The sequence below is a fragment of the Cupressus sempervirens genome, chromosome 1, assembly GCF_028749045.1.
Source record: "Cupressus sempervirens isolate cs-2001-9-10 chromosome 1, ASM2874904v1, whole genome shotgun sequence".
NCBI lineage: Eukaryota > Viridiplantae > Streptophyta > Pinopsida > Cupressales > Cupressaceae > Cupressus > Cupressus sempervirens.
Window position 1 is genome coordinate 632,886,000 of NC_143118.1, and position 26,530 is coordinate 632,912,529.

The 26,530-nt window shown below is 33.0% G+C and overlaps 1 protein-coding gene across 1 annotated transcript; it reads left to right on the plus strand.

Moving 5' to 3' along the window:
* Positions 1–4,255: 4,255 nt before the first annotated feature.
* Positions 4,256–8,870, plus strand: LOC149579511 (protein NRT1/ PTR FAMILY 4.4-like). Its single transcript, XM_089833366.1, has 5 exons — positions 4,256–4,642; positions 5,523–5,740; positions 5,982–6,422; positions 7,421–7,512; positions 7,943–8,870. Exons 1-5 carry the CDS (start codon positions 4,483–4,485, stop codon positions 8,796–8,798), a joined length of 1,767 nt encoding a protein of 588 aa, XP_089689492.1. The 5' UTR covers positions 4,256–4,482; the 3' UTR covers positions 8,799–8,870.
* Positions 8,871–26,530: the final 17,660 nt, after the last annotated feature.

Genomic DNA, 26,530 nt, shown 5'->3' on the forward strand with positions numbered 1-26,530 from the left:
CTTAAATATTGTGTTTCGCGCCATTCACATTCCTGGCTACTAGCTCCTTTTGATCTTCACTATGGTGTACCCTAACACTAAACTTATGTAACTCCTTAGTATAGGTGGAAACATCTTCATCTCTCTTCCTATTATTACAAAAATTTCTAATCATCTACACTCCAAAATCTATTGGCATGAACTTTCTCATAGATGAATCATGGTTTCTTACCATTCCTCTCTCTTTCATTCTATGTATAATTCCATTGAATGATGACAGATCTCTTGATCTTGGTCCTTGCATATTTTACCTTCTTGTCTTTTTCCACAGCATTCAAATCAAAATAGGTGTCCATTGCTTCTATCCAATTAGTCAACACTTCACCATCCATTTCACCACTAAAAGGATGTATTTCAACCTTGAAGTTCTCTCTTGTTGAATCCTTTACTGCATGAAGAAAAGCTTTTTTTTTGCTGTCTAGCCTCATCTTCAACCTTATCCCTTGGATCAATAGGTCCTTGACCCTTCTCTTCTACCTCTTCTTGATCCTCTCCATCCTCTTCTTTATCTTCTTATTCCTCTTCTTCTTCACTCTTTGAATTTTTTTCTTTGGCCTTCATCTTGGCTATCATCTTTTTCCACTTCTCTTCCCATTTTTTTTCCATACTTTTCTCCATCTATTCAGCCACCTTCTCAAACTACTTAACCCTTTAGGAGGCATATTGTCCTTCCAATTTGACAAACTAATCACAAATGACCTGGTATGACTCTGATACCAATTTGATGCAAGTAAGGTTGAACTAGGACTAGGTAAAGTCCAAAGTAGTCTAGGTGAGGTGCAAGGAAAATCTACTCCACAATATGGGGCAGGGAGCAAGGTAATAGGTGATGTTCAATTTCACAATCCATCTCCAACCCCTTGTTCATACTCCCATATCCACAACCCACCTAACTCCAATTTGACTAGGCTTACCTTCCTTAAACTATCATAAGAACCCCTTAGAATATTTTCAAAACTATGATTACAAGGCATCCAAGAGGTATTAAAGAGGCATTATTCATCTCTTTTAACATTTTTCCAACCATTCCCAACATTATAAGTTTGTATTAAAAAATAGACCTAGTAGAATTAAGCCTCTAATCACGATTTTTGGAAAATTACTTCAATTATCTCAAAAAAACCTTCCAAAAGGAATAGATATGTAGATACCCATTTGGAAACTCTATAAAATTCCAAAATTTTAAATTCTCAAGTTACTTCTAATGCCAAAAGCCCCAATTTTCTCAATTAATGAGGGTTTTAAGCCAACTCAACTAAGGCTTCACAAAATTCAATGTTCTAATGACAACCAGATCAAAGTAACTTTACCAACACTTCAAGGAAACCCTAATTATCTATCTTCCACCTTTCAATATCTTAAAACACTTTATTAACCCTTACTACTATGTGTTGTTATTCTTTCCTGGTTAGTTAGATACATAAGCCTAACCATAACATCATTGCATGTTGCAAAGGTGTGGTGAGTGGCAAGCAAAATAACAAGGAAATTCTATGATACACATGCATACCCCTCATTTTGAACAAGATAAAATATTTCACTAGTGAGATTAAGAGGAATATGCCATTTAAAAAATATTTCACTAGTGAGATTAAGAGGAATATGCCATTTAAATTGAAATCCTGTGTTTAGGCCAGAACACGCTACTACAAAAAAAAATTTCTTTAGACCCACCAATTCAACTATCAAAATCTATAAAAGTGCACCAAATGAAAGTAATAACATGTACCTCATCCTTAGTGCATTTGTAGATATACTTATTTGGAGAAAATTAGAAATCTCAAAGGAATTGCTACTTACTGGTAATCACAATCAAGAAATTTCTCACCAAAAGCTTGCCAATTTTCATTAACTTTTGTAGTAGTAGCAATTTTGGAAATGCCTTAAGAACTCCCCACATGCATCAACATGCCTACAAATCCAAAAGACTCTTCATCTTATGCAAAAATGCAAAAGTTTCATCTTTATTGACAGCTTACTTTCCAACTAACATATGACCCATACAAACATATCTAATTGGCTTCAAAACATGCCAATATCAACCTTATTACATCACACACCCAAAATGCAACTTTGACTACTTGTTGACCAATGTTAACTCTAATTGACCAATGAGAGAACAATGCACAAGTGATGCAAAAACATACCATGTGATTACAACTTATTTTAAAATGACTCATACATGCATAAAACACATAAGTGCATCCAACTAATGATCAATTTCTAAAAACTGAGAGAAATGGTAGGATCATGCACAATTTACTTGCACCAGGAAATGGGTATGCAAGCCTTGAGATCATTTTCCAAACCTCTCACTAAACCTAAACCCATAGACTTTTGATGTGTGAAATAACCCATTTGGGTTTTGAAAAAAAAGTAGATTTCAAATTCTTCATAACTCACTTGAGTTTTGAAAAGAAAAAAATACGTTTATAAATTCTTTATAACCCATATGGGTTAGAAGATATAAAAATATATGCTTCTAAATTGAGAATATACTATAGATATGTATAAATTTATGTATATAATATATGCAAATCTATAGCTTTATACACACACAGACAAATAAATGAACTCTCTCTCTCTCTCTCTCTCTCTCTCTCTCTCTCTCTCTCTCTCTCTCTCTCTCTCTCTCTCTCTCTCTCTCTCTCCCCTCTATATCTCCCCTCCCTCTCCCACCCTCTATATCTCCCCTCTCCTTCCCTCCCTCCCTCCTTATCTCCCTCCCTCCCTTCCTCCCTCCCTCCCTTTATCCTATTCTCCTCTCTCCCCATTCTCTTATTTTATCTTCCCTCCTCTCTCTGTCCCTCCCTTCCTCCCCTTATCTACCATCTCTCTTCCTAATGCCCTGCCACCCCACCTCCTTCTCTTGACTTCTCAAAAAATATATTTCTAAATGAAATATTATTTTTCTCTTTTGCACTTTTACCCATTTTTAAATAGACAGTAATTCCTCATGGATTTTGTTACCACAACAAGAAAGAGAAGAAAATGTGTCTATCATGTTATCTCCTTCCCTCTATTTACTTATTCCTTTTCCCACTCTTCCCTTTTCTTGCAAAATTTAATGCAATTGAAATGTTTTATTATGCATTAATCACCATCATATGGAACATATAATATATCAAAGATAGGACATGGCAATTATGTGATTTACTTAATATATCATAGAAATTGACAATATTATAGTTCGTCAAATACATAGAATGTTAATAGAAGTAGAGTATCTCACTTTACAATCTAAGAATGATATATATTTTCCTTTCATAGAAGGATCTATTAGTGGTACAAATCTCTTCACTATCACATATTGTTTGTCCTTATATACTTACCATATAGTATTATCTTCTATAAATTCAAATGTCTTACAATAACTATATATTCATTTCCTCTCCTCCAATTTATTACAACTCTTTAATCAGAATAATTAAAAAAGTGCATATATTTCATTAACATTCCTTTAAATGCTTACATCTATTTAATCCAACAAATTAGAGTGGGTACATTTATTTCATAACATTCCTATATGCATGTTTAGAAGAACTTTACCAACTTCATTTCATAATTGAATTTTAATTTAAAATAAAATAAATCCATCTTTATTATCCTTAGGTTTTGTATTCCAAGCCCGTAATTCTTCAACAAATTACAATCCAAAGCTAATTCAAAAAAATTGTTAACTAATCAATTTATAATTAAATTACCTTCGTATGTGAGGTGTACAAACTTTCTCCTTGTTCACACCCATAAACCCGTACTTAAACCCTAAAATATCTCCACCATGTTGCAGAATTATCTTTACGAAAAGATGCCACAGCCATGAAGTGTCAGGAATCTTCTTTGTTGTTAAAGGACACAGACATGCATCCTTTTAGAATAAAGGAGTATCGATGTTAGTGAGAATTTTTTTTTTCATTTAATATGCACCAGGTGTTCTTAGTCTCTAAAATATCGGTTTTTCTTTTTATGTTTGAATTACAAATTTAAAAAATTAGAGAAGACAAAAATAGAAAGAAGTTTACTGGTAGATGGTGAAGTGGGGAAAATGAAATGACAGATGCAACTTTATGTAGAAAATGTAAAGGAAAAAGAATATTTATAGAATATGGTTTGAACAAACTTCAATACAATTCTTAACAATTCAAGCCCGTGCCTTTACACTATACCACTTGCTAAAGTACAATAAATGGAATTAGGAAGATAGAGAATTTTTCAGCATGCATTACAATAAGTGGCCCACTAAAAGTGGATTATTAAAATATGAAAAATTCTTCAAAAATCAATCATGGGGCTGGCGTGGAGTGCACCCTTGATTTCAAGAATCACTTAAATCGCTGAACTGGAAATCAGATTGTCATCCACAAGAGAAGATTGTCCATTTTCACAGTATTTATTGCAATCTAAGAAAGCTTTGGCAGGAAGAAAACTTGGTCATTGGAGTCAATGGCAGAGGAAGAAAATGGATGGCATGAGGGAAACAACATGGTTTTCACAAAAGAAGAGGTTTCTGGGCATGCTGGTAAGCTCGATTTTGTGGACTGGAAGGGAAAGCCATGCATTTCCGAAAAATTGGGTGGTGTTAAGGCCGCTGCTTTCATTCTTGGTAAATTTGATTTAGATTTATAATAGCTTTTACTTTTAATTGGGTTTTCTCAGTTAACTTTTTGAATCACATTCAATGTTCAGCTGATAAACAAAGAAAGTATTAAGGTCCATACATACATGTTAGTAGTTAGTTTCAATTGTGTGTTTTTCAATTAACATTTTGAATCATGTTTAGTGATCAATAATTGCAAAGAAGAAAGTTTTTAAGGTTGCTGTTTCCTTTCTTTGTATTATTCATTCATTATAATTGTATGATGCTTTAGGTTTTAACTGTGTATATATTTCAATTGAATTTTGGAATCGCACTGTTATGATGAAAAAGAAGAGTGTTGCTTATTAATAGATATATGTTAGTTTTTGTCTTTAACCTTTTGTATATTTCGATTGATGTTTTGAATGACACTTAATAGTCTATAATTAAAAAGAAAGTGCTGTTTTCTAATAGATGCGCTATAGTTTTTGGTTTAAATTATGCATATATTTAAATTATGTTTGAATCACACACAATGATCTATGATGAAGAAGATGAAAGTGCAGAAATGAATCTTGCACTCATAGTAGATGCATGATAGCTTTAGGTATCTGAATCATATTCAGTAATCAATGATCTAAAAGAGGAGAGTGTGGAATCATGACAGATGCATAATAGCTTCTGATTTCAACTCTGTATCTATCACACTCAATAATCCATAATCATAAAGATGTGACTTAATTTATAATACATAAATAACAACGTTTACATTTTACTATATATTTTTCAATCAAAATTTAAGGTAAACATTTAATGCTCCGTGATCATGTTGATTCATAATAGATGTATGATAATTATCTATTTTAACATTGTATAATTTATCAACCTGAAATGTGTTTTTTTGCAGTGGCACAAGGGTTCGATGCCATGGCCTTGATAGCAGTGCAGAACAATCTGATAAGATATCTCTACAGTGATATGCATTTCTCAGTTTCAGAGTCAGCAAATGCAGTCACCAACTTTGTGGGCACTGCCAACCTGTTGTCACTACCAGGGGGTTTACTCTCTGACTCCTTTCTCTCTCGTTTCAAAACCATGTCCATCTTCTCCTTTATGGAAATGATGGTACTCATCTATTTTCCCTGATTTCACTTATTCTTGGTAGTTTGTAGTTCACTTTAGAGTTTCCCTGATCAGCTGTCTGGTAGAATTTAAGTTTTCTGATGTTCAGAGACCCAAAATATTGGGTAAATTAAAGTTCATACCAGGCAGGTTGATTCTAGAAAAGTTGCAATGAATTTTTTCATTCAGCCATCAGATCACATTACAACTTAACTATAAACTTTGTCTATGGATGAGTTTTCAGGGGTACTTCTTGTTGACAGCACAGGCATATTTCCCTTCCTTGAAACCACCGAGATGTTCAATGGACTCAATCACGAACAAATGCAAGGAAGCAGATGGTGTACAGAAGGGTGTTATGTTTTTGTCTCTTTATCTGATTGCCCTTGGAAGTGGATTCATCAAGTCTAACTTTCTGGCTCACGGAGCAGATCAGTTCGATCAGAGAATTCCACAGCAGAAGAAGATGTTGTTTAATTTCTTCAATTGGGCATATTTTGGCATATGTTTGGGTTCTGTTGTTGCACTAACTTTGTTGGTGTGGGTACAAGACAATGTGGGCCGCTTTTGGGGTTTCGGGATTTCTGCTTCTGCCATGGTCATATCCTTCCTTGCTCTCATCTCAGGGAGCACTCTTTACAGAAACAAGATTCCCAATGGCAGCCCACTTACACGAATTCTTCAGGTGGGTTCGTTAGGTTTATGTAGGAATAAGCGAGTTTATGTTTTTATGTGAGATCTTTGAGACGGCCCACATCAGTTGACAGCAAATATTTTTGAGAAAATGTCTTTTTGCTTACAAGTTAATTGCCAATTTGCAGGCTGGTTTTTTTTGTTTTAGTTGTTAATCGAAGAGAATAAATTTGATAGTTTGTTTTCATGATGAAAGTAGTTCACAATTCATGTAATATATACTTATTGAAAAGTTTTAAAAATAAAAATACCGAGATTCCTTGAACTAAGACAAGTTAAAGAGATAAAAGAAATTGAAGAATAGGTTGTATTATGATTGAGTAAGTAGCATTCGCATGTCTAGATTGGTTGTTGTATTATAAAGTCAAAGGTATTAGTGAACTTTCAAGTTTCAAATCAACTATCTTCATTTAAATTCAGTTATATAGTGTTACCTTCAGAGATCGACTCTCATAGACGCGTGTCTCTATACAATGGATATCTAGTATATATCTGAGTGCTGTGTAAAAGAAATGAATATCTAGTATATATCTGAGTGCTGTGTAAAAGCAATGGATATCTAGAAGTTGATCTAAGAAATCAACCCTCCAAAATACTAATTAATTTATTTTGTTAATATATGCATATGAATGTTATATATTGAATGTAACAGTACATATCATGTCATTCAATCCATCCATCCCTATATATAACATATAAACAATAGATATCAATAGATATCTAGGTTGAAGGAAATGAACTAGCTAAATTGAACATGAATCTCCAAATATCAAGTGACATAATCTGATCACTGAATTAGATATTCAAAGGTTGACTTGGTTTTGAGCCATGCAACTCTCAATAACAGTTGACCAATGCTAAGAACATCTCTGTGAAGATGGGCGTTTAGATTCTGTGCAATGTCACCAAACAGTCAGATTAGATCCATATATTTTTGTGTATTTTTGCGTGATGTATAAATCCGAAGTTTCCTTTTAATATCATTTTCAGGTGTTGGCAGCGGCCTTCCGGAATCGAAAGAGTCAATTAACAGAAGAAGAAAAGAGGACAGGATTCCCACAACAACAATCAAGCAAGCTCAGGTAAGAATAAATATATATCCAACTCATTCAAAAAAACATGCAACGGTTAACAGCAATCAGTTCTAAAGGTCTGTTATTTTTAAAGAAGGTCATAAAGATTCTTTCTTGCTTTCTTAAAACATGACATAAAATTGTCCCAGATCAGAACTAAACAATCCTTGACAGTGGCAATATATAAATAAATCCTACTTTGTCATTACAACTTTATTAATATGATTTGAGAATCTACACATATCATTATATCCCACTTTTTAAAAAATGCTTCTCAACATTAGAAACATCGTTTTTTAATTGCCAAAACGATCTAATGGATGTATTGTTTAGTATAATAGACTCATTTCTGTTATGACAGATTTCTGAACAAAGTAATATTCAGAACTATCATTGGTAAAACAATCTAATTGATATATATTTTTATACTGTTATACAGATTTCTGAATAAAGCAGCATTCACCATCAATGGTGATTCTAATCCATGGCACAGCTGCAGCATAGACCAAGTTGAAGAAAGCAGAGCCTTTTTAAGAATCCTGCCAATCTTTGGTAGCACCATAGTGATGAACTGTGCAATTGCACAGCTGCAAACATTCTCAGTCCAGCAGGGAAGCACAATGCAAACAAACCTTACAAAAGACTTCAAAGTGCCTCCTGCTTCTCTTGGGGCAATCCCACTTGTGGTACTGATATTCTTGGTACCCTTCTATGATCTCTACATCATCCCCTTTGCCAGGCACTTCACTGGACATCCAGCAGGAATTCCAACTCTACACAGAACAGGCTTTGGTTTAATCCTCTCCGCTGCTTCCATGGCAGTGGCTGCCATTGTGGAAACCAACCGCAGAACCAGGGTAACCAAGATGCCCATAACTTACCTTCTACCTCAGTTTTTCTTGTCCGCTTTGGCAGAGTTCTTAACCAGGGTTGGTTTAGTTGAGTTCTTCTACAGTCAGTCCCCCCCACAGATGAGATCCATGTCAGTAGCACTCAATTCTTTTTCTGTTTCATTGGGGTACTTCATGAGCTCTCTATTGGTCTCCTTCACCAACTGGGCCACCAGGAAAAATAATGCCCACTCCCATTCCTTTGGAGGATGGCTTTCCCACAATGACCTCAATGAGGACCATTTGAATTGGTTCTATTGGTTATTGTGTATTATCAGTGTTGGGAACTTCTTCTGCTATGTGCTTTGTGTCTTGTCTTATACTAACAACAGTGGCAGCACTTCTGAAGATGGTCCTCAAAATAGTGCGGTAGCTTCTGGAAAGGAAGATGATATTTTGGCTTAAACTACATACTGTATGCTTTGATTGTTCATATGATTTATTTGAAATCATAATATAGATGAATTTCAATTTCAATGTAATTTTAGATGAATTATTTAAACAAATCAAAATCTAAAAGTATTTTTCTTTTATTATAAAAAGTTAAATTTTCATTATTAAAGTTGTGTAAGAAATCTGTATAATGACTAGAAAAGATGGATTTTTGTGAATCACTATTCATCAAACATATATCAATGAATTTGGCTCAACAATTATACAGGAATCCTCATAACAATATCAAACTTTGACTTAATGTAGAAAATATCTTCCACTCATCAATTCAAATGAGCTTTCTAATGAATGATTCATAAGGTAGAACACTTGCTGAAGATTTTGTTAATGGGGTTGCAAGTAGAGTATGTTTAACCATGTATGAAATTCCACAGTGAAGTGTGCTCAAGCTGGAGTAGTATTGGGATGAATGAGCTCTCAAAAAGTCTCAATACTTCACCTCTATGAGCATTGCCTAGATCCAATGAATGTTGAGTGTTCTATTCATTCTTGTGAGAGATGGACTTCTGTGAACCACTACTCATCAAACACAGATCAATGAATTTGACTAAAAAACAACATTGGTTGAATCCTGATAGTAATATCACATTTTTTCTTAATGTAGAAAATATATCTCACTTATCAAAAGAAAAAACATAAGGGGCTTTCTAATGAATGATTCATAAGGCAGAACACTTTGTGAATTTTTTACAAATGGGGTTGCAAGTAGAGTGGGTTTAACTATAGATAAAACTTTTAAAGTTAAAGCATGCTCAAGCTGGAGGTAAAATTGGGATGGGTGACCTCCAGGTTCCAGTGCTTCACCTATGTAAGCATCATCTAGATCCAATGACTGTTAAGTGTCCCATTCATTCTCATGAGAGATGAGTTTGTGTGAACCACAACTCAAAAAACATGGGTCAATGAGTTTGACTCAAAAACTACATAGTTGAATCCTACTTGCAATATCACAATTTGACTTAATGTGGAAAAGATCTCGTACTTACCAATTGAAGAAATTAAAAGGATTTCTAATCAATGGTTTATAAGACACAACACTTAGTGAATGTTTTCTAAATGAAGTTGCTAGTATAGTAGATTTAACTATGGAAGAAATGCCATAATTAAACACCCTCAAATTAAAGATAATACTGAAATAGACAATCTCCCAAGAAATTCCAATGATTCACTAAAAATCATGAATATAACCTAGCTTTCTTTCATCTCTTAAATAACCTCTGCAAAGAATGTCATTTGTCTCAAACTCTTGCTTTGTAAAAATTGAAGAGTTGACTCCATTTACAGTGAATTATTCTGGAGAGGTTTGTAGGACAAGAGGAAGTAGACGCGTACTTCGCTAAAAACTAGAATTAATTATAAAACCAAGAAAGACTACGAGTGTAATAATGAGACCAAAAGGAACTGCAAATACCATAATGCATATAACTCCGATCAAGGTGGCATGTGTGAGATGTCAATATCAGAGCTTGCCTGACTATGTCAATTTCATAACCTCTGCAACCTTGGCTCGGTTGGCTCTTGTAGGGAATCCAATTAAGCTACCATCACCTTTCCTGCTCCATTTTTGACATAACTATAAACCTGTCTTATTATATAATGATCAAAACTTAAAAAGTGTCCTTTCAACTTGTTCAAAATAAAATTTACATCATGACAAACAATACATTACATAATCCACAAATCATTTTAGTCTATATTGAATGAATATGTACTCAACATAGTTCTATTAGCTTCAGCCAAAGTGATAATATTATGCACTTCAATCTCTTGAAGGAATCTGCATCTCACAAAGTTTTATTATGTTTAAAGAAAGTGATAAGATTATGCACATCAATCTTTCTTGAACAAATCTAATTCTTTCCAAAACTCTTTTATTTTTAAGAAAGCTACTTTATTAAAATATAATATAAAATTATTCCCAAAAAATCTTTTATTTTCATAAAATGAAACATTTAATTATTCTATATCAGAATAAACTTTAATAGTGACAATGTATAAGATAAAATCTTGTTTTGTCATTACAATTTTATTGTTATGAATTGAGAATTTGCAATACTTAACATATTAGTAAAGATATCTTAGTATGCCAATCAATTTAATGTATAAATGACTGCTAAATGAAATTTGAAAGCAAATTATTAATACATTTATATCATTATATTATTTTTTATTTATTTAAGTTATAAAAGATTTCATTTTATTTCAAAAATTTATTTTATGTAACTTATCTGAAATCATAATAATAAAAAAATTTTACTATAAAAAAAAATAGCATATGATACACCGTCTAAACATATTAAAACTTGCTCTCTAAACTCCTTAAAAAAGGAAAAACCAACATGAAAAAGAGCAGCACATTACTAATTAGATGTACAATGTACCCTACTCTGTACATGTACTTCAGTTTCTCATGAATGAATCTCATATTGTCTGGGTTATTTGGACCTACTTGACCTATACGACTACCAATTGATTCAACAGATCTGATACTTCTTTCTTACAATTCACATCATATCATATTATTCTGCAATGCTTACAGTTATTTAAACCTTGTTTATGATAAAGTTTGACCGGGAGAATAAACTCTTTTTCCCATAAATCAACATAGGGTTTTAAAAAACATTAAGGCTAATCCAACAAGTAGAAATGATTTGATCTCAAATACGCGTGATTTGATCAATTGAGATAGTTGGAGCATTGAGTAGAGAATAAAATAAGTATTTGGTTTTAATAATTGAAATAAGAATGTATAAAAGTATAAAAAGAATAGAAGTGTATGTTTGTATAAAATAATGTGCTAAAATAAAGGTACTGTTCTTTTATAAATCAGTCTTCACGGACACCCACAACAAACTTACCACATCAGTATCAGATCAGCATTGTCAGTACAATCAGAATAAAAGTGAATGTTATTTGATAATTAAAGATAGTTTTAAATTAATTTTTTTAAATTTTTTTTTAAAGATTAAAAATCTTGTATAACAATTTGTTATTTAATAATTTAGAATCAAAATAATATCAGTATATTATATTTGGATCAGTTCAATTGTATTGTCTTTTATATTTTATAATCTTACTTTCATTTTATTCATTGTAATTTGATATTTTGTGTGTTTTTCTATGTGTAAAATATTTTGTAAAATTATTATTTATACAAAAATATTTGCACATCAATTTTGATTTAAAAAAATATATCACAAATGTCATTTATCAATCATATACTTCACAGTGAAAATTGGTTGTCTTATTGAGTTTGTTCTTTATTTTCTATTTGTATTAGTTTTGCCATTGTCCCTTTAATTATTCCTACTATCCTATCATTGTAAAATAATTTTAAGTCCTTTTAAAATGCTCCTTACTTTAAATCTGCACTTAACAAAGTTCAAATGATAAGATTCTACAATTTGTTAATGAATCTACACGTCACAATGTTCTTTTATTTTAAAAGAAAGTGATAAGATTCTCTTTATTTTTTTAGAACTATACATTATATTGTTCTATAAATTTTAATTTTAATTTTTTTTTAAATATCATACTCAATGATTTTTCAGGTCAGAACAAATCAATCTTTTATAGTGACATTTTTCATTTTTTTAAAATATCATACTCAATGATTTTAGGTCAGAACAAATCAATCTTTCATAGTCACCAATTAAGTCACTCAATGATGTCTATTAACTACAGTCCATATTATATTAGCAAAGATATTTTAAATATATCTAGAATTGTGAAATTATTTTTACATATAAATGACTGTTAAAACTAAGACAAAGGTAAAATTAAGAATTGTTGTTAATACATTCACATCATCATCATTATTCATTAATATATTGTTTTAATTGTAGAATGTTTCAAATTATTTAAAGATGGTTGAATGATGATATTGCATTTCTACTTATTTTTTAACTAGTCATCAAAAATCATAATTATAAGTGAACTTTATTAAAATAAAAAAATATTATAATTTCAAATGAACCCCCTTAACATAATGGAAAATTTAAATGAACCACCTAAATACAGTGATATGATAAAGAACAACCGATGAATTACCAAATGAACAAAGTACCCAACTCTGTCCATGCACTTCAATCTCTCTTGAATAATTCTGCACCTCATAAATGTCTGGTATATTTGGGCCTAGTTGAGCTTTACGGCTTTCAATTGACTCAACAGATTTGACACTTATTCATACAATCCATAATCATATAATTGTAGATTGCTCACAATTGTTAAAGACAATCTTGTTCACTTTCCATGGTCCTACCCTAACCTGCGTTTGATTTGACCTGTAAGCTTTTTTCTCTGTCAACAAAAGCTCGTGTTTTTATTATAACGTTTGAAAGCTCTTTTTCGCATACGTTAAACAAGGTTGGATGATGGGAGCTAATCTAGCAAGTGGATATAATTTGATCTAAAATGGGGAGTTTGTTGGGATATCGAGTATAGTAATTTATTTTTGCAGAAAATAACTGTATTTAGTTTTATAATTGAAATAAAATGGTTTTAAAATTAATAATATTAAGGTTGTACAGCTAGCGGGTACCTGGATACTTAGGGTACCGTACTGGTATGATTATTTTGTGAAATGGACACTAAGATATTTGGGCAAGGCAGACTTTAAACATGAAGAAGAAGATCATAAATTATATAACAATGACATATCACAAATGAAAAACTTTTGAATTGAACAGTGATAAATTCTGTGTAAGTTCAAAATTAAAACTAAGCTGGAAATAGGATAAAACTTTATAACCTTTAATATTTAAAGACCCAAGATTCAAAACCAAAAAATCAACAGATGAGACTAGAAACACAAAACACAAAAAATAAAAGAGAAACGTGGTTAAGCCAACTCCTTTAGAAGTTTGGCCACCTGGATCTCAACCTCTGATCCTTTGTGTTCTTGGTGGCAACAATAGCTTTGTCCTTGTTTAGTTTGCCCCTTGTTCTTCTTCCTCTTGTTGCCCTTTGTCCTTGCCAGTAAAGTCCACCTTGAGCTTGAAGCCTTTTGTGTCTATTTTACCTTTACCAACAACCCTTGGATTTTTTTATTTTTTTATTTTTTTTTAAAGCAAAGGTGGCAAAGGCACCATATAAATATATATAAATAGAAATATACTGGATTCAAGGGCTTATTAGGGAAAAAATCCGGAAAGAAAATCCCAATTCATAGCCGATACAAAAGAGCAGATCAATATCAATTACATTTACATTGACAAGAAAGATTCCTAGACAGCAGCATAAAGCTCTTTATCTGCATCAATAATGTGTGCTAAATCTGGAAAATCTTTCACATGGATACTTAGTCTTGTGGAATCAAGATCAATGCCATCGGAACCCCATTTTGCTAAAAGATCGGCAGCCGAATTTCCTTCTCTGTAAGTATGTGAAATGAGGCAAGAATCAAATGAGTCGATCAAATACCAGATTTTAGACATGATATATTTGATTCTCCAGTTAATGATTTGTCTCTTGATGCAAGCATTAATGATGAGAGTGGAATCACCTTCAATATGAATCACTTTTAATTCCAAGTTCTTGGCCAAAACCAAACCATAAAGTAATCCAAGTGCCTCTCTATATTGTTTGTGCTTGAGGGTAAAGAGAGACATTTGAATGCAAGAACTTCACCCAAATGGTTTTGTAAACACATGCCACAATTAGCTTTTTCGGGATTGCCTCTTGAAGATCCATCAAAGTTCATTTTAAAATAGCCATTGGTCGGAGGTAGCCACTTGATTTGAGATCTGTCAACATGGTTGTTTGGAGAAGAGGAGGCCATAAATGGAGGGATAGAAATGTGGTTACATCTTTTAAGGATGGAGTTATCCCATTGGGTGAAGCTACAGTTGCTGATCTTATCTTTGATGTGAGCATTGACCACTGCCAAAATTGACTTTTCTAAACCCTTAAGGACCAAATCTAAGGAATTGGTAACATTTCTAAATATTCGTTTGTTACGTTCCCACCGAATTGCCCAAATGACAAGTGCAGGAGAACATTTCCAAATGCAAGCAAAGAAGGATTTAGAGAAGAGGATCGGCCATGATTGAAACAATTCCCACAATGTGTATGGTAGGGGCATCGAAAGGTTAAGTTTTTGCATGACAAAATTCCAAAATTGTTGGGCAAAAGAACATTGAATAAAGAAATGGTCTACATTTTCCACATCTTCACTGCATAAGATACATTGAAAAGGTTGCGATATGTTAAGTTTTTGAAGCCTATCGCTGGTTAAAATTCTTTTTCGAAGTGCAAGCCAAGCAAAGCAACCTGCCTTGGGCAAAACTGTATTATTCCAGCAGAAAGAAAATGCTCATTGTTTTGTTTCATGTTGCTCCACTAGTTTCAAAGCTCGGTATCCAACTTTAAAGGAGTATTCACCGTTTGGAGAAGGGGCCCAAATCAAGACATCATTTTCACTATTCAAGAATATCTTTCTTGTTGTCATGACTTTGAACAAATTTTGTTTGACTATAAGAAATTGGTAAAATAAAGGGATCTTTCCAAAAGACTTTACCAGAGAATCTTTCAACAGCCAGGACATAGTCTATCAAAAATTCACCCCAATTGTCTTTGATTTTGTGAATAACATCTCTCAAATCATTATCATAAGATAATGGAGGCAAACCATGCCAGGAATCCTCCCAAAATTTCACTGATTCACCATTATGCACCTCCCAGGAGACAAAGTTTGTAATGATATCCCTTGAAGATATTAGAAAGTTCCACATGGCTGAACCATTTGGGAGATTAGCAATAGTTATAATTCTATTAGAATCCATAGAGTCTAGATATTTTCCTTGCATAATCTTACACCATTTACTTTCGAGATTCCTTAACATCCTCCAAATGAGCTTGGCACCAAAAGCGATGTTTCTCTTGCTCATTTTATGTAAACCAATACCACCGCTGTCTTTGTCATAAATCATTTCCTTTAATGAGATCAAAGGGACTTTCTTCTCATCAGACATATTGCTGTTCCAAATAAAATTCCTTATAATTTTTTCAATCTGTCTGATAATACTAGCTGGGGCTTTTAGGATAGACATAGAGTAGTTTGGAATAGAAGCTAAGATAGATTTGACTAGCATAATTTTCCTAGATAGAGAAAGCCATCGATATTTCCAATTAGAGATCTTACTCTTGATCTTGTTTACAATTGATTTCTAGAAAATAGCTTTATTATTGCTAGCAAATAAAGGGATACTGTGATATAATGATGGTAGTTGTTCTTGAGAGAAACCAAGAATATTGATCAATTTTCTCGAGATCGCTGGATTGGTAAAGAAAATATATACTTTTGACTTTTGAACATTTACCCTTTGTCCCAAGACTTCAAGATATAAGTCTAAAGTTCTTTTAATTACCTTAGCTTCCTGAACATTGGCTTTCCCAAATAGCAATCTATCATTACCAAAAAATGAGTGAGTGATTGCAAAAGGAGTACCTTCGATCTGATTACCAACCCATCTTTGCTGAACTTGTTTAGCTTTAATAATTCTACTGAATGTCTCATCCATAATGATAAATAGTGCTAGAGATAACGGGTCACCTTGTTGTACACCTTGGATGGATTTGAAAAAACCAATTGACTCACCATTTATAATGACTAAAAAGAATGCACTAGAGATACATGATTTGATCCATTTACACCATTTTGTGTTGAAACCAAACTTCTGGAGAACTTTAAACAAAAAGGGCCATTGCACCTGATCATATGCTTTTGTCATGTCGAGCTTGATCATCACAGTAGGAGATTGTTCGGAGTGGATTGTGTATAGAGTCTCATGTGCAATACTGGCCCCTTCCATTACTTCTTTACCTGTCACAAAACCTCCCTGCTCTGGAGATATAATTTTGGTTAACATATAATTGCCTTTGTGATTATTTTATACATCATGTTGCACAATGAAATCTGTCTAAAATCTAAAAAAAATTTAGGCATTTTGGACTTGGGGATCAAGGCAATATTTGTGGTATTAAAATTCTTTAACATGGCTCCATTTTTACAAGACTCTTCCACTACTGCTAGAAGATCAAATCCAGTCACATCCCAACATTTTTGAAAAAAAAGTTTTGTAAATCCATTAGGGCTAGGGGCTTTATCTGGAGGCAAGGAAAAGACAACATTTTGTAATTCCATCATAGTGAATGGGGCCATTAATTGTATGTTGTCTTCTCTAGAAACTAACGTTGGGATAGCATCAAGTAGTTCATGATCACAAATATGAGATGAATAGGGATCAGCCTATGGAGTTAACAAATTTTGAAAAAAAAAGTCTTCTCTTCAGCCTTGATTTCCTGAGATTCTTTAAGTAATCTGCCTGAAGAAGCTTCTTCAATCTCAAAAATAGTGTTTGCAGCCCTTCTTTTCTTAATTGACATATGGAAGAATTTCATATTTTTATCACCCTCCTCAAGCCAAAGTTCTCTGGATCTCTACCTCCAAAATTCCTCTTCCCTCTTGCACAACTCTTCCCATTCAGCTTGAAGATTCTTTTGTTTTAAAAATGTGTCTGAATCCAAACCATTGACAATCACATGTTGATTAATCACATGCAACTATTTGCCCACACAATTTTTTTGGTGAAAAATATTTTTGAAAACATGTTTATTCCAATGTTTGATCCTACCCTTCACATACTACATTTTGCGATAAAAATGATACATTTTAGTGCCTTCATAGTTTGGAAAACTCACCCACCATTGACGTAGCAGGGGAAGAAAATGTGGGTGTCTGAACCACATACGTTCAAATTTGAATGTGGGTTTTTTAAAGGATTTATAATTAGACTCTTTGGAAAGATTTAAGACAATAGGAAAATGGTCAGATGCTGAATAAGGAAGAATATCAGAAGAAAGGGCATAGTTCTGCAATTTCCAACTAGGGGAAACAAGGAATCTATCTAACCACTCTGCAATTTCCAACTAGGGGAAACAAGGAATCTGTCTAACTGCTCTGCAATTTGACAAAAGCCATCTCTTTTATTGTTCCATGTGAAGGTGCCTTTAGATGGAATAACATCAAATAAATATTTGTCATTGATGAAAGCCACAAAGTCTTCCATTGTTCTAGATGGCGGGAAAATACCTCCTTTCTTCTCATGTAAAGATGCTATTGCATTGAAATCCCCACCTAAAATAATGTTTTGATCTTGAAATCTCTGAAACATATCTGATAGTTGCTGCCATAATCTTGCTTTCCCAACACTGGAAGATGGACCATATATGTTAAAGAGCATGAAAGACAGATTGTAGTGCTGAAAGGAAAGGAGTTGTCAATTCGGTCCTTGAGAGACTAACTGTCCAATAACTGTCTTTGGATTCCAAAGAGTTGCAAGCCCCCCTGAAGCACCAAATCTTTGGCTATGTGTTGAATGCCATTTAGGCCATCCTCGAACTATCTTGTGATAATTCTCATTTGATAGTTTTGTTTCTTGTAATAGTAGAATGTCAACTTGTGAAGTGTCAAGTTTTTGTTTGACTCTAAGCCTTTTGTTAGAGTCATTAATGCCTCTAACATTCCACAATATCAGCTTCATTGCAGTCAAGAAGAATGCTTGGTTCTTCTCGTAGAACGTCTCAGATTTGCAAATTTCTCTACTATGGTGGATTGGGTACCAGCTTCAATCTCCTCTTTAGTTTTTGTGCTTTTTTATTTTCTTCCTTTGGGCCTTGGGGACTTTTTTCTAGCTACTATCAATTTTTTTGTAGGGGTTTTTGAAATTGACAAAATCTTAGAAAAATTAAAACTATCCTTAGATTCTAATAGAGAAGCATCTCCACCATTCATGCTATTTTGAGACATGTACTCCTCCTGAGTCTCTTCTGATGGTTCTTCATAAATATTATCTTCTGGGGTAAAGCAAACAGTTTGAAGACTGAATTTTGGTGGGCATGAAAGATCAATGTTGCAATATAAAGGGGCAATGCAATCCTTAAATTTTCCAAAATATTCTTCTTCTACAATTTCTCCTATCAAATCATACGCCACTTTGCAAACTATCTATTGTACCATTGGGTTTAATTTTCCTTCAAATTCCACCATACTCCCTACTACTTGATACTCACCAAATGATGATGTTGATTTTAGTGTCGATGTCCCCAATTAATTTTTTCAAATCCTTCATTTGTCATCGGATGCCATCTTCTAACCTTTTTCTGGCCTCAACCTCTTTCTACAACTATTTCTCTAATTTTCCCACCACCTCTTTAATCGAACTAATTTTGTTATAAACTTATCTGGCATAAGAAATCAAGGCCTCTGCTTTCTCATTTACCCTATCAATGGTATTTCCAGCACCCTGGCTTCAAGTGGACACAAAATATTCCATCTCCTTCGCATTTTTCTCTACACAGTCCCCTTCAGAACTCCACCACTATGTTCATGCCAGCGGAGGCCTTCCTATCAATATGCTTGCCCTGATCATCATCTCGGGCTAGTTTTTCCTTGTTCTCCTCTTTTGGTGTCTTCAGATATCTTCCCCTATTTCCATCCCATCCTCGTGTCCATGGATGTGGCTTATTCCTCATTTCTTCCTCATTTCCCTTTTTGCATCCCACAATCTTCACTCTCCACTTTTTTCTTCTTCTTATTTTAACTCTCCAACCTACTTTCAAGCTTAGTTTTTGGGTAAAAGAAGGATGAGGCCTTCATGTAGGATAGGGTGAGAATATTTCTTTCTATAGCTGACCACACTCTGACTCAAAGAATGCCTAATATAATTTTTTATTGTTATTCAATATTGTATCAAAGTTTTAAACTGATATAAACAACACGATAATTTGTAGGACAAAAACTGAACCCAATACTTGGGATATTAAATTTAGATAAATGTATACTACTCCTTTGAGTACAATTGACCCATGGGACATGAGATGTATGCCTATTCATCTCATTTTAAATCAATATAATATATTAATACAAATGTGATTTTTAAGACCAAATCTATGGTTGTAAATTTTGAGCACAATTTGTCTTTTGTGCACTATAATTATCTTTTCACTTCACTAGATTTACACTTTGATTTTTATGTGCTTTTCCAAATGTCAACTCATAGTATTTTAAAATATTTTTTACAATAATCATTAGTTTATTAAAAAAATCCATTTTGTACATCAACCTCCAAAAATTAGAACTTTTTTTAATCATAAACAACATGGTCAATCATGTACATGGGTGTCTTAGTGTGTGTTAGTTTCATCATTTTCTTTCTGGTTGTTCATATCATCCAATTGCTTGTAAAAAAGGTTAGGACCCTACTTTAATTTAAAAATATTTGTCATAAATGATGCAATGGTTTGAGAATGATTGTACAATCTAAGATTCCACTTAAAGTATTAATTGAAGCTTGCGATACAAAATTGATTTCTTTTTAGGAGATAATTTGTAATGTCCCAACATATCATATGGACTGTTTTAATTAATAGATTTAATTATTATGTAAAATATAATAAAATAATAATAATATATCATGTTAGTCTATTTTAGTCATATGAATACTTCTTGGATCTATTTATAAGGAGGTAATTATATAATAGGGAATCATCACAGACTTATATTTTTTCTCTTGTTTTTGCAATTTTAGTTGGGATTGTGTTTTTGTGTGTCATATAAAAAATAGAGATATCTATTTTGTTGAATATTTATCAATAAAACTTATAATATTATTTTTTGTTAGATTTGTGCACATGTTATTAATATTATTTATGAAGTAGTCTCATTATATCATAGATCAAATTGAAAAACTACAACATTGTTCAGTGTTGAAGAGTATTGAAAGCCAAGTTTCAAGTGTCATCAAAGTTTGAGTGTTGTGTGTGTTTTTTTGTATGGTTATGTGGGTAGACTATAGATAAAGTTTCATATGGTTGTGATAGTAAAGTATCGAATTAGATATCATCTCAATTTAGTTCAAAACTATGATCTATACATTCCAATAGTATCAAAGCTAATGATCTTGCTATACTATTAGAGAGGGGAACACAATCTTAATCTACATTGAAATAAGTTATTGTTCCTTGGATAGAATGAGGGAATCTAAGACAGAGACAAAAATAATTCTAGGAGAGCTAACCAAAATCCAAGATCCTCTTAACAAAGTCAGTGCCAAGGGAAAACAATGACAATGACACATGGAAGAAACATTGTGCAAATGCCTACTTTAATCACCATGTAATACCCAAGGATGAAGAAATGAGATTTCAAGCCCTATACTTGGAAGGAATTATTTACATGTGGTGACACAATAAAATGGTTGCACTTAGTCAAGGTCAACTCAATAAATATGTTGATTTCATGGAGTATTGGGTGTTGGGTATCCAAATAGGGTATTGGATATTCCACACCCATAAGAGAAAGCTCATCCCATACCTATCAGATATTTAATAGCTATAAGATACTTGATGTATAATAATATATAATATTATGAATATTAAATTATAATATATTATACAATTGATAAAATATTTTAACTATTTAATATTCAAGCTTCATTATATTTTAATATTATATTTAATTTTAAAACATTAATATATTGTAATACTAATATAATATGTATTAGTATATTGTATGTATTATATTAGTAATTATAATACCTCATAATATACTATAATATATTTCATAGATTACTACATATAATAAATATTATCAATATTAGATTATAATATTTAATTTAACACAATATTATACTATATTATATTATTGAATATTCATTCTCTTTATCCCCTCCCCCCTCCCTCCTTCCCCTCTCTCTCCTATAAGAATTTTTTCCCTTTTGGATCCACTATTTTCTTTGCACTCTCTTTTAATGTATTTCTCATCCATTTTTTTTCAAAATAGAACTTTATTCATTAGGTCGACATGACTCATGTCTTTCTTCACAGAGAGGTGATGAGACTAGTGCTAGGGTGGATACAATGCAATATTTATATTTACACCACTATTACTACCTATATTGGCACCCAAATGAAAACCACTTGGATGAGGAGGCACCTAATTAAGTGCTAGGTTGGATACAATGCAATGTTTATATTTACACCACTATTACTACCTATATTGGCACCCAAATGAAAGCCACTTGGATGAGTAGGCACCTAATTAGGTGATATGTTAAAGTATCAATTTATGGGCCCATCATATAGAATTTTCACGGTGCCTTTTAGCATATTTTGTTGATTTATAACATTTTCAAACTAGAATTTTCTAACATCTTCCAATTAGAATTTTCTAACATTTTATAATGAAAGGTTTGTAAAATTATCTTATAGCTAAACATCTTGAACATATGCACACAACATTTAAACATGTAAAAAAAATTCAAACATTTAAATTTATCTAACTATACATTCATAAATAATATTTTTTATAACTCTAAAACCTAAAATTTTTATTTTTATTTTTATAGAACATTTTTTTAAAAAAAAAATTTAATCTAAACACTTTTTAGAATAATTTTCTAATATTTTTGAAGTAAGGTTTTATAACATTTTTTTGACCAAAACAAAGGACGTTATTTGACTAGAAATCGAAAAAACTAGCGAAAACAATAAACTAAGTAAGATCATTAAAAAACATATGATTTGCAATTTAAAAAATTAAAGAAGAGAAGAGTTATGTTTAAATACGTCAAAAGAAGTTGAAAATTGACAGGATGCTAATGACACCCTATTGACACTTAATTTTTTGGCAATTTAAAATTAATGTTCCTTGTGAGATTTTGTAACTTTTGTTTGTGAGAATAGTTGCTATTGGCCCTTTTTGTGTAGGGTAATTTAGAAGGGACATGGCTATCCTACCACAAAAATGTATAGTTGACCAATTTCCAAAAGGTAAAAAACATCATGGATTTTTTTGAAAATTTCAGCGTTTGATCTTCATGATCTACATAGTTTGTAGTCAAAGACAAAAAAAAAATTGGAGAAAAGTCACTTCATTTTCGTGAATCTGGAAAAGAAAAGTTTGAATTAGTTTAGTCTTTGATACTTCTTCATTGGAGATTAGCCTATCCTGGGTAAATTGATGGACATGTATGAACCTAACACAAATGTCCAAAGGATAGTGTAAGGGTGTATTGCATAGCTCTAGTAATCAATGATCCATTTGGTCCATTGTCATTATTCTTAAGCAAAGGAAATTCAAATCAGTATCATTGTATTAACTTCGATAGATAAACAATGAAAACGATAGTGGTGGGAATGCTATGGGAATAACCATGCCCAATGAAGTATAAAAGAGATGAAATGTATTGACATATTTCATACCCATAATCCCATCAGCCAGGAACTAGTGATCACTACTAGTAAATTTGGCTATATTGATATCTAATAAAAGTATCAGAGTGCCCCTTAGTGACATGGTCTATAGGAGTAGCGCATGGCATCGGGGTAGAAAATAATATGTTATATTGATCCCTGATGGGAGATGAATTTGGGTAGATTGTGTAAAATAATACAACTTCACAACATAAAATTTTGTCTGGTAATGGTGGGTGCTGAGTGATAGGCAGTAGGTGTCAACTGAACTTGACACATTAAGGAGCTGAGTGGATTTTTCTCGGTAGTAGTCTATGCTAGGTTGCTTGGCAACAATGATACCCAAGCAAACTTGGTCACAAAAGGAGGGTGGAGCATGGAAGACTCAACACCTAACCAACACTATGATCGAGTGAGCTTGGTCAACAAAGGAACTGAATGAGATTAGTCTACTTGGCAAAGAAAATTTATTAAAAAACGAAATGAACTCGGTAGACACAACAGAACTTACACTGACTGAGTTGCCAAAAATAGAGTTCGGTTAACTAAGGAACTGAGTGAGTTAGCAACAGATAAATTGACTGAAATTTTCCACCATTAAAACATAGAGAATGATAACAAAGAAATTGCAACTCTAATCTTCTCAAATACTAAGCACCATCAATAACAAATAGAAAGGAGACAACAAAGAGTAGTATGTATGCTTGCTTGCTTTCTATTCATAAACTGATTAAATTGAATACAAATTTGGGAGCATAAGGCTTCAACCAAAAACAAAATGCTTTAACCTATAACTTCTACTTGAAATACAAACCTGCAGTGCTACAAGGCTACATACAATAACACCTAGAGAAATCACTACTTCATGGGACAAAACAAAATGAACTTACAAAATGAAATGGAGATTCAACACATGCTATTGCATACACTAAAATTGAACTTTCCTTCTATCCTCTGAGCTCTACTCTAAATATTCCTTTCTCCTCTCCTCTAATATGATAATCTTCTTTCTACATAGATTGAATGAACAAGCTTCATCTCTTTTGTCTTGCATAAAAAATGTTTCCTTTTCTAGATTCAAACTCACCTACCAAGTTGAATGTTGTTAGGTAGATAGGTGGGCATGTGGCTCCAGGACAATCGTTTGATTTCAAATTTATGGCTCTCCCCCTTTGTCCAGAGCCATATGAACAAGGATCACTCTTGATCCAAATCAACTACACCAATACTCCTTCTTAGGTGCACAAAACATGCTATGCCCAAAGAATTAGTGAAAATGTCTACTAGCTATTGCTCAGACTTACAAAACTCCATTTTGATATATCTATTCTCCATCAACTCTCCAATGAAGTGATATCTGATTTCTATGTGCTTGTTTCTACCATGAAAAATTGGATTCTTTTATAGTGCGATTGAGGAAATGTTGTCACAAAAGATTGTGGTTCAATCCTTGTGCCTTTCATTCAAATCTGTCAAGATTCTCCTTAACCAAATAGCTTGACATGTTGTTGTATTTTCTCCTATGTATTTAACCTCTGTTGTAGATTGGGAAACAATAGGTTACTTCTTGGATACCCATGAAATTGTACCCAATCACATATGAAACATGTATCCAGAAGTGGTCTTCCTATCATCTAGGCTTCCAACCCAGTCATTATCAGTATAACCAACCAACTTAAAATCATTATTTGTAGTATACCAAATATCAAATCTCTTGGTACCATTCACATACCTTAGGATCCTCTTTCCCGCTTGCCAATGGGAATCCTTTGGTATTTCTAGAAATCTTGAAATCAAACTTACTGCATGCATCATGTTAGGTCGAGTTGTTGTGAAATACATCAAGCTTCCAACTATACTCTTGTATAATGTTGGATTCATATTTTTTCTGCAATCTTCCTTGCTCAACTTTAGACCTACTGTTGTTGGTGTTGGGGCTTCCTTACTATTTTGCATTTTGAATCCCTCCAAGATCTAATTTTCATACTTTTCTTGAGAGATGAAGATACCATTATGCATTTGTTTTAATTCTATGCCTAGAAAGTACTTCAAGAGACTTAGGTCTATCATTTCGAATTCATTCTTTGAGGCTTATTCGAACTCACCAATTAGAAAATTATCATTTCCAATGAAGATTAAGTCATCTACATACAAGACAACAATCAAGACCTTACCATTTTATGCCTTAATGTAGAGTCTGAGCTTACCATCGCTTTTGCTAAAGTCATTTCTCATTGTTGCCTAACTTTAAGTCAGGCCTTTTTTTGGCAATATTGGACTCATATAGTCCTCAAGTCAGTTTCGTATCTAGGTCTAAGTCCTTCATAGGTAGGCCATCCTTGTTGGGTTTCCCTCTTTCTTGCCTTCTCATTCATAAGCTAGGTGGTTGGTTTAAGTGTCGTCATGTTAGGTAGGTGATAGTTCCCGCCTAGCAAGGATATCATGTTCTCATTGATGATCTTCTCAGATAAAGAAAGATTGTAAAGTTGTGATCTCTAGATAAGGGAGATGGGGAAATGATGGTGGTAGTTCTGGACTATTGTGGCTATTCAGTTTGAAGGGGCCTTCTAGTACTTGTGAGAAAAAGGCCGCTAATTTCCCTTTTCTTTGGTAAGAGGATCTTTAGGCAGGCAACAAGACTTGCCATTGAGTATTCTCATTTCTTGCCCACTGCATTTGCTTCTTGGCACTAAGAATATGGTTACTAAGGTATGGATTTGGAGATTACTATGAGACATGTTCTATATAGGCTCCAAGCACTCAGATTCAAGATTCAAAAGATTGATCGCTCAAAATTCAGAATCGAGTTCAGGTTCAGTTTCAAGTTTTAAGATTAGATTCAAGAACAAGAGTGATCAGTTCAGATATGCAGACCAAGGTGTTGAACTCAAATCCATATTCTCAGAATCAAATTTCAAGCTTTGAACATGCTTCACTTTGAGCTCAGATCCAAGGTTCAAGTTCAGTTTGATGCTCCAAGTTCCCAAGTGTAGGCTTAGTTCAAAAGGCTATGGTTCAAAGTTCAATGACAGGGCTCCTAGTCCAAAGTGCATAAACCCCAATGCTTAAGAAATAAAAGTGATATCTCTTGTGAGGAGAAACCATTCTAAAGAATGATGCTAGCAGCTTGACAATCACATTATATGTCCAAGTGTTAACAATGAGAAATGACAACTCAAGGATACTCTCCTAGTATGCAAGGGTGATGTGATTTGAAGTCATGACTTCATTATTGATTATCCCACAGGTTTCTTCTATTACTGTAATAGATATTGTGGCATGTTATGGGCCTCCAATGGAATGTTGTGATGGAAATCTGTGTAGATTGTGCGCCAAATGGATAACTTTAATATATCAGACTGATGCAAACAAATTTGAATGTTGCAACCTCTCACAAGGGATAACTCTGCTATATGTTCCTCATAATG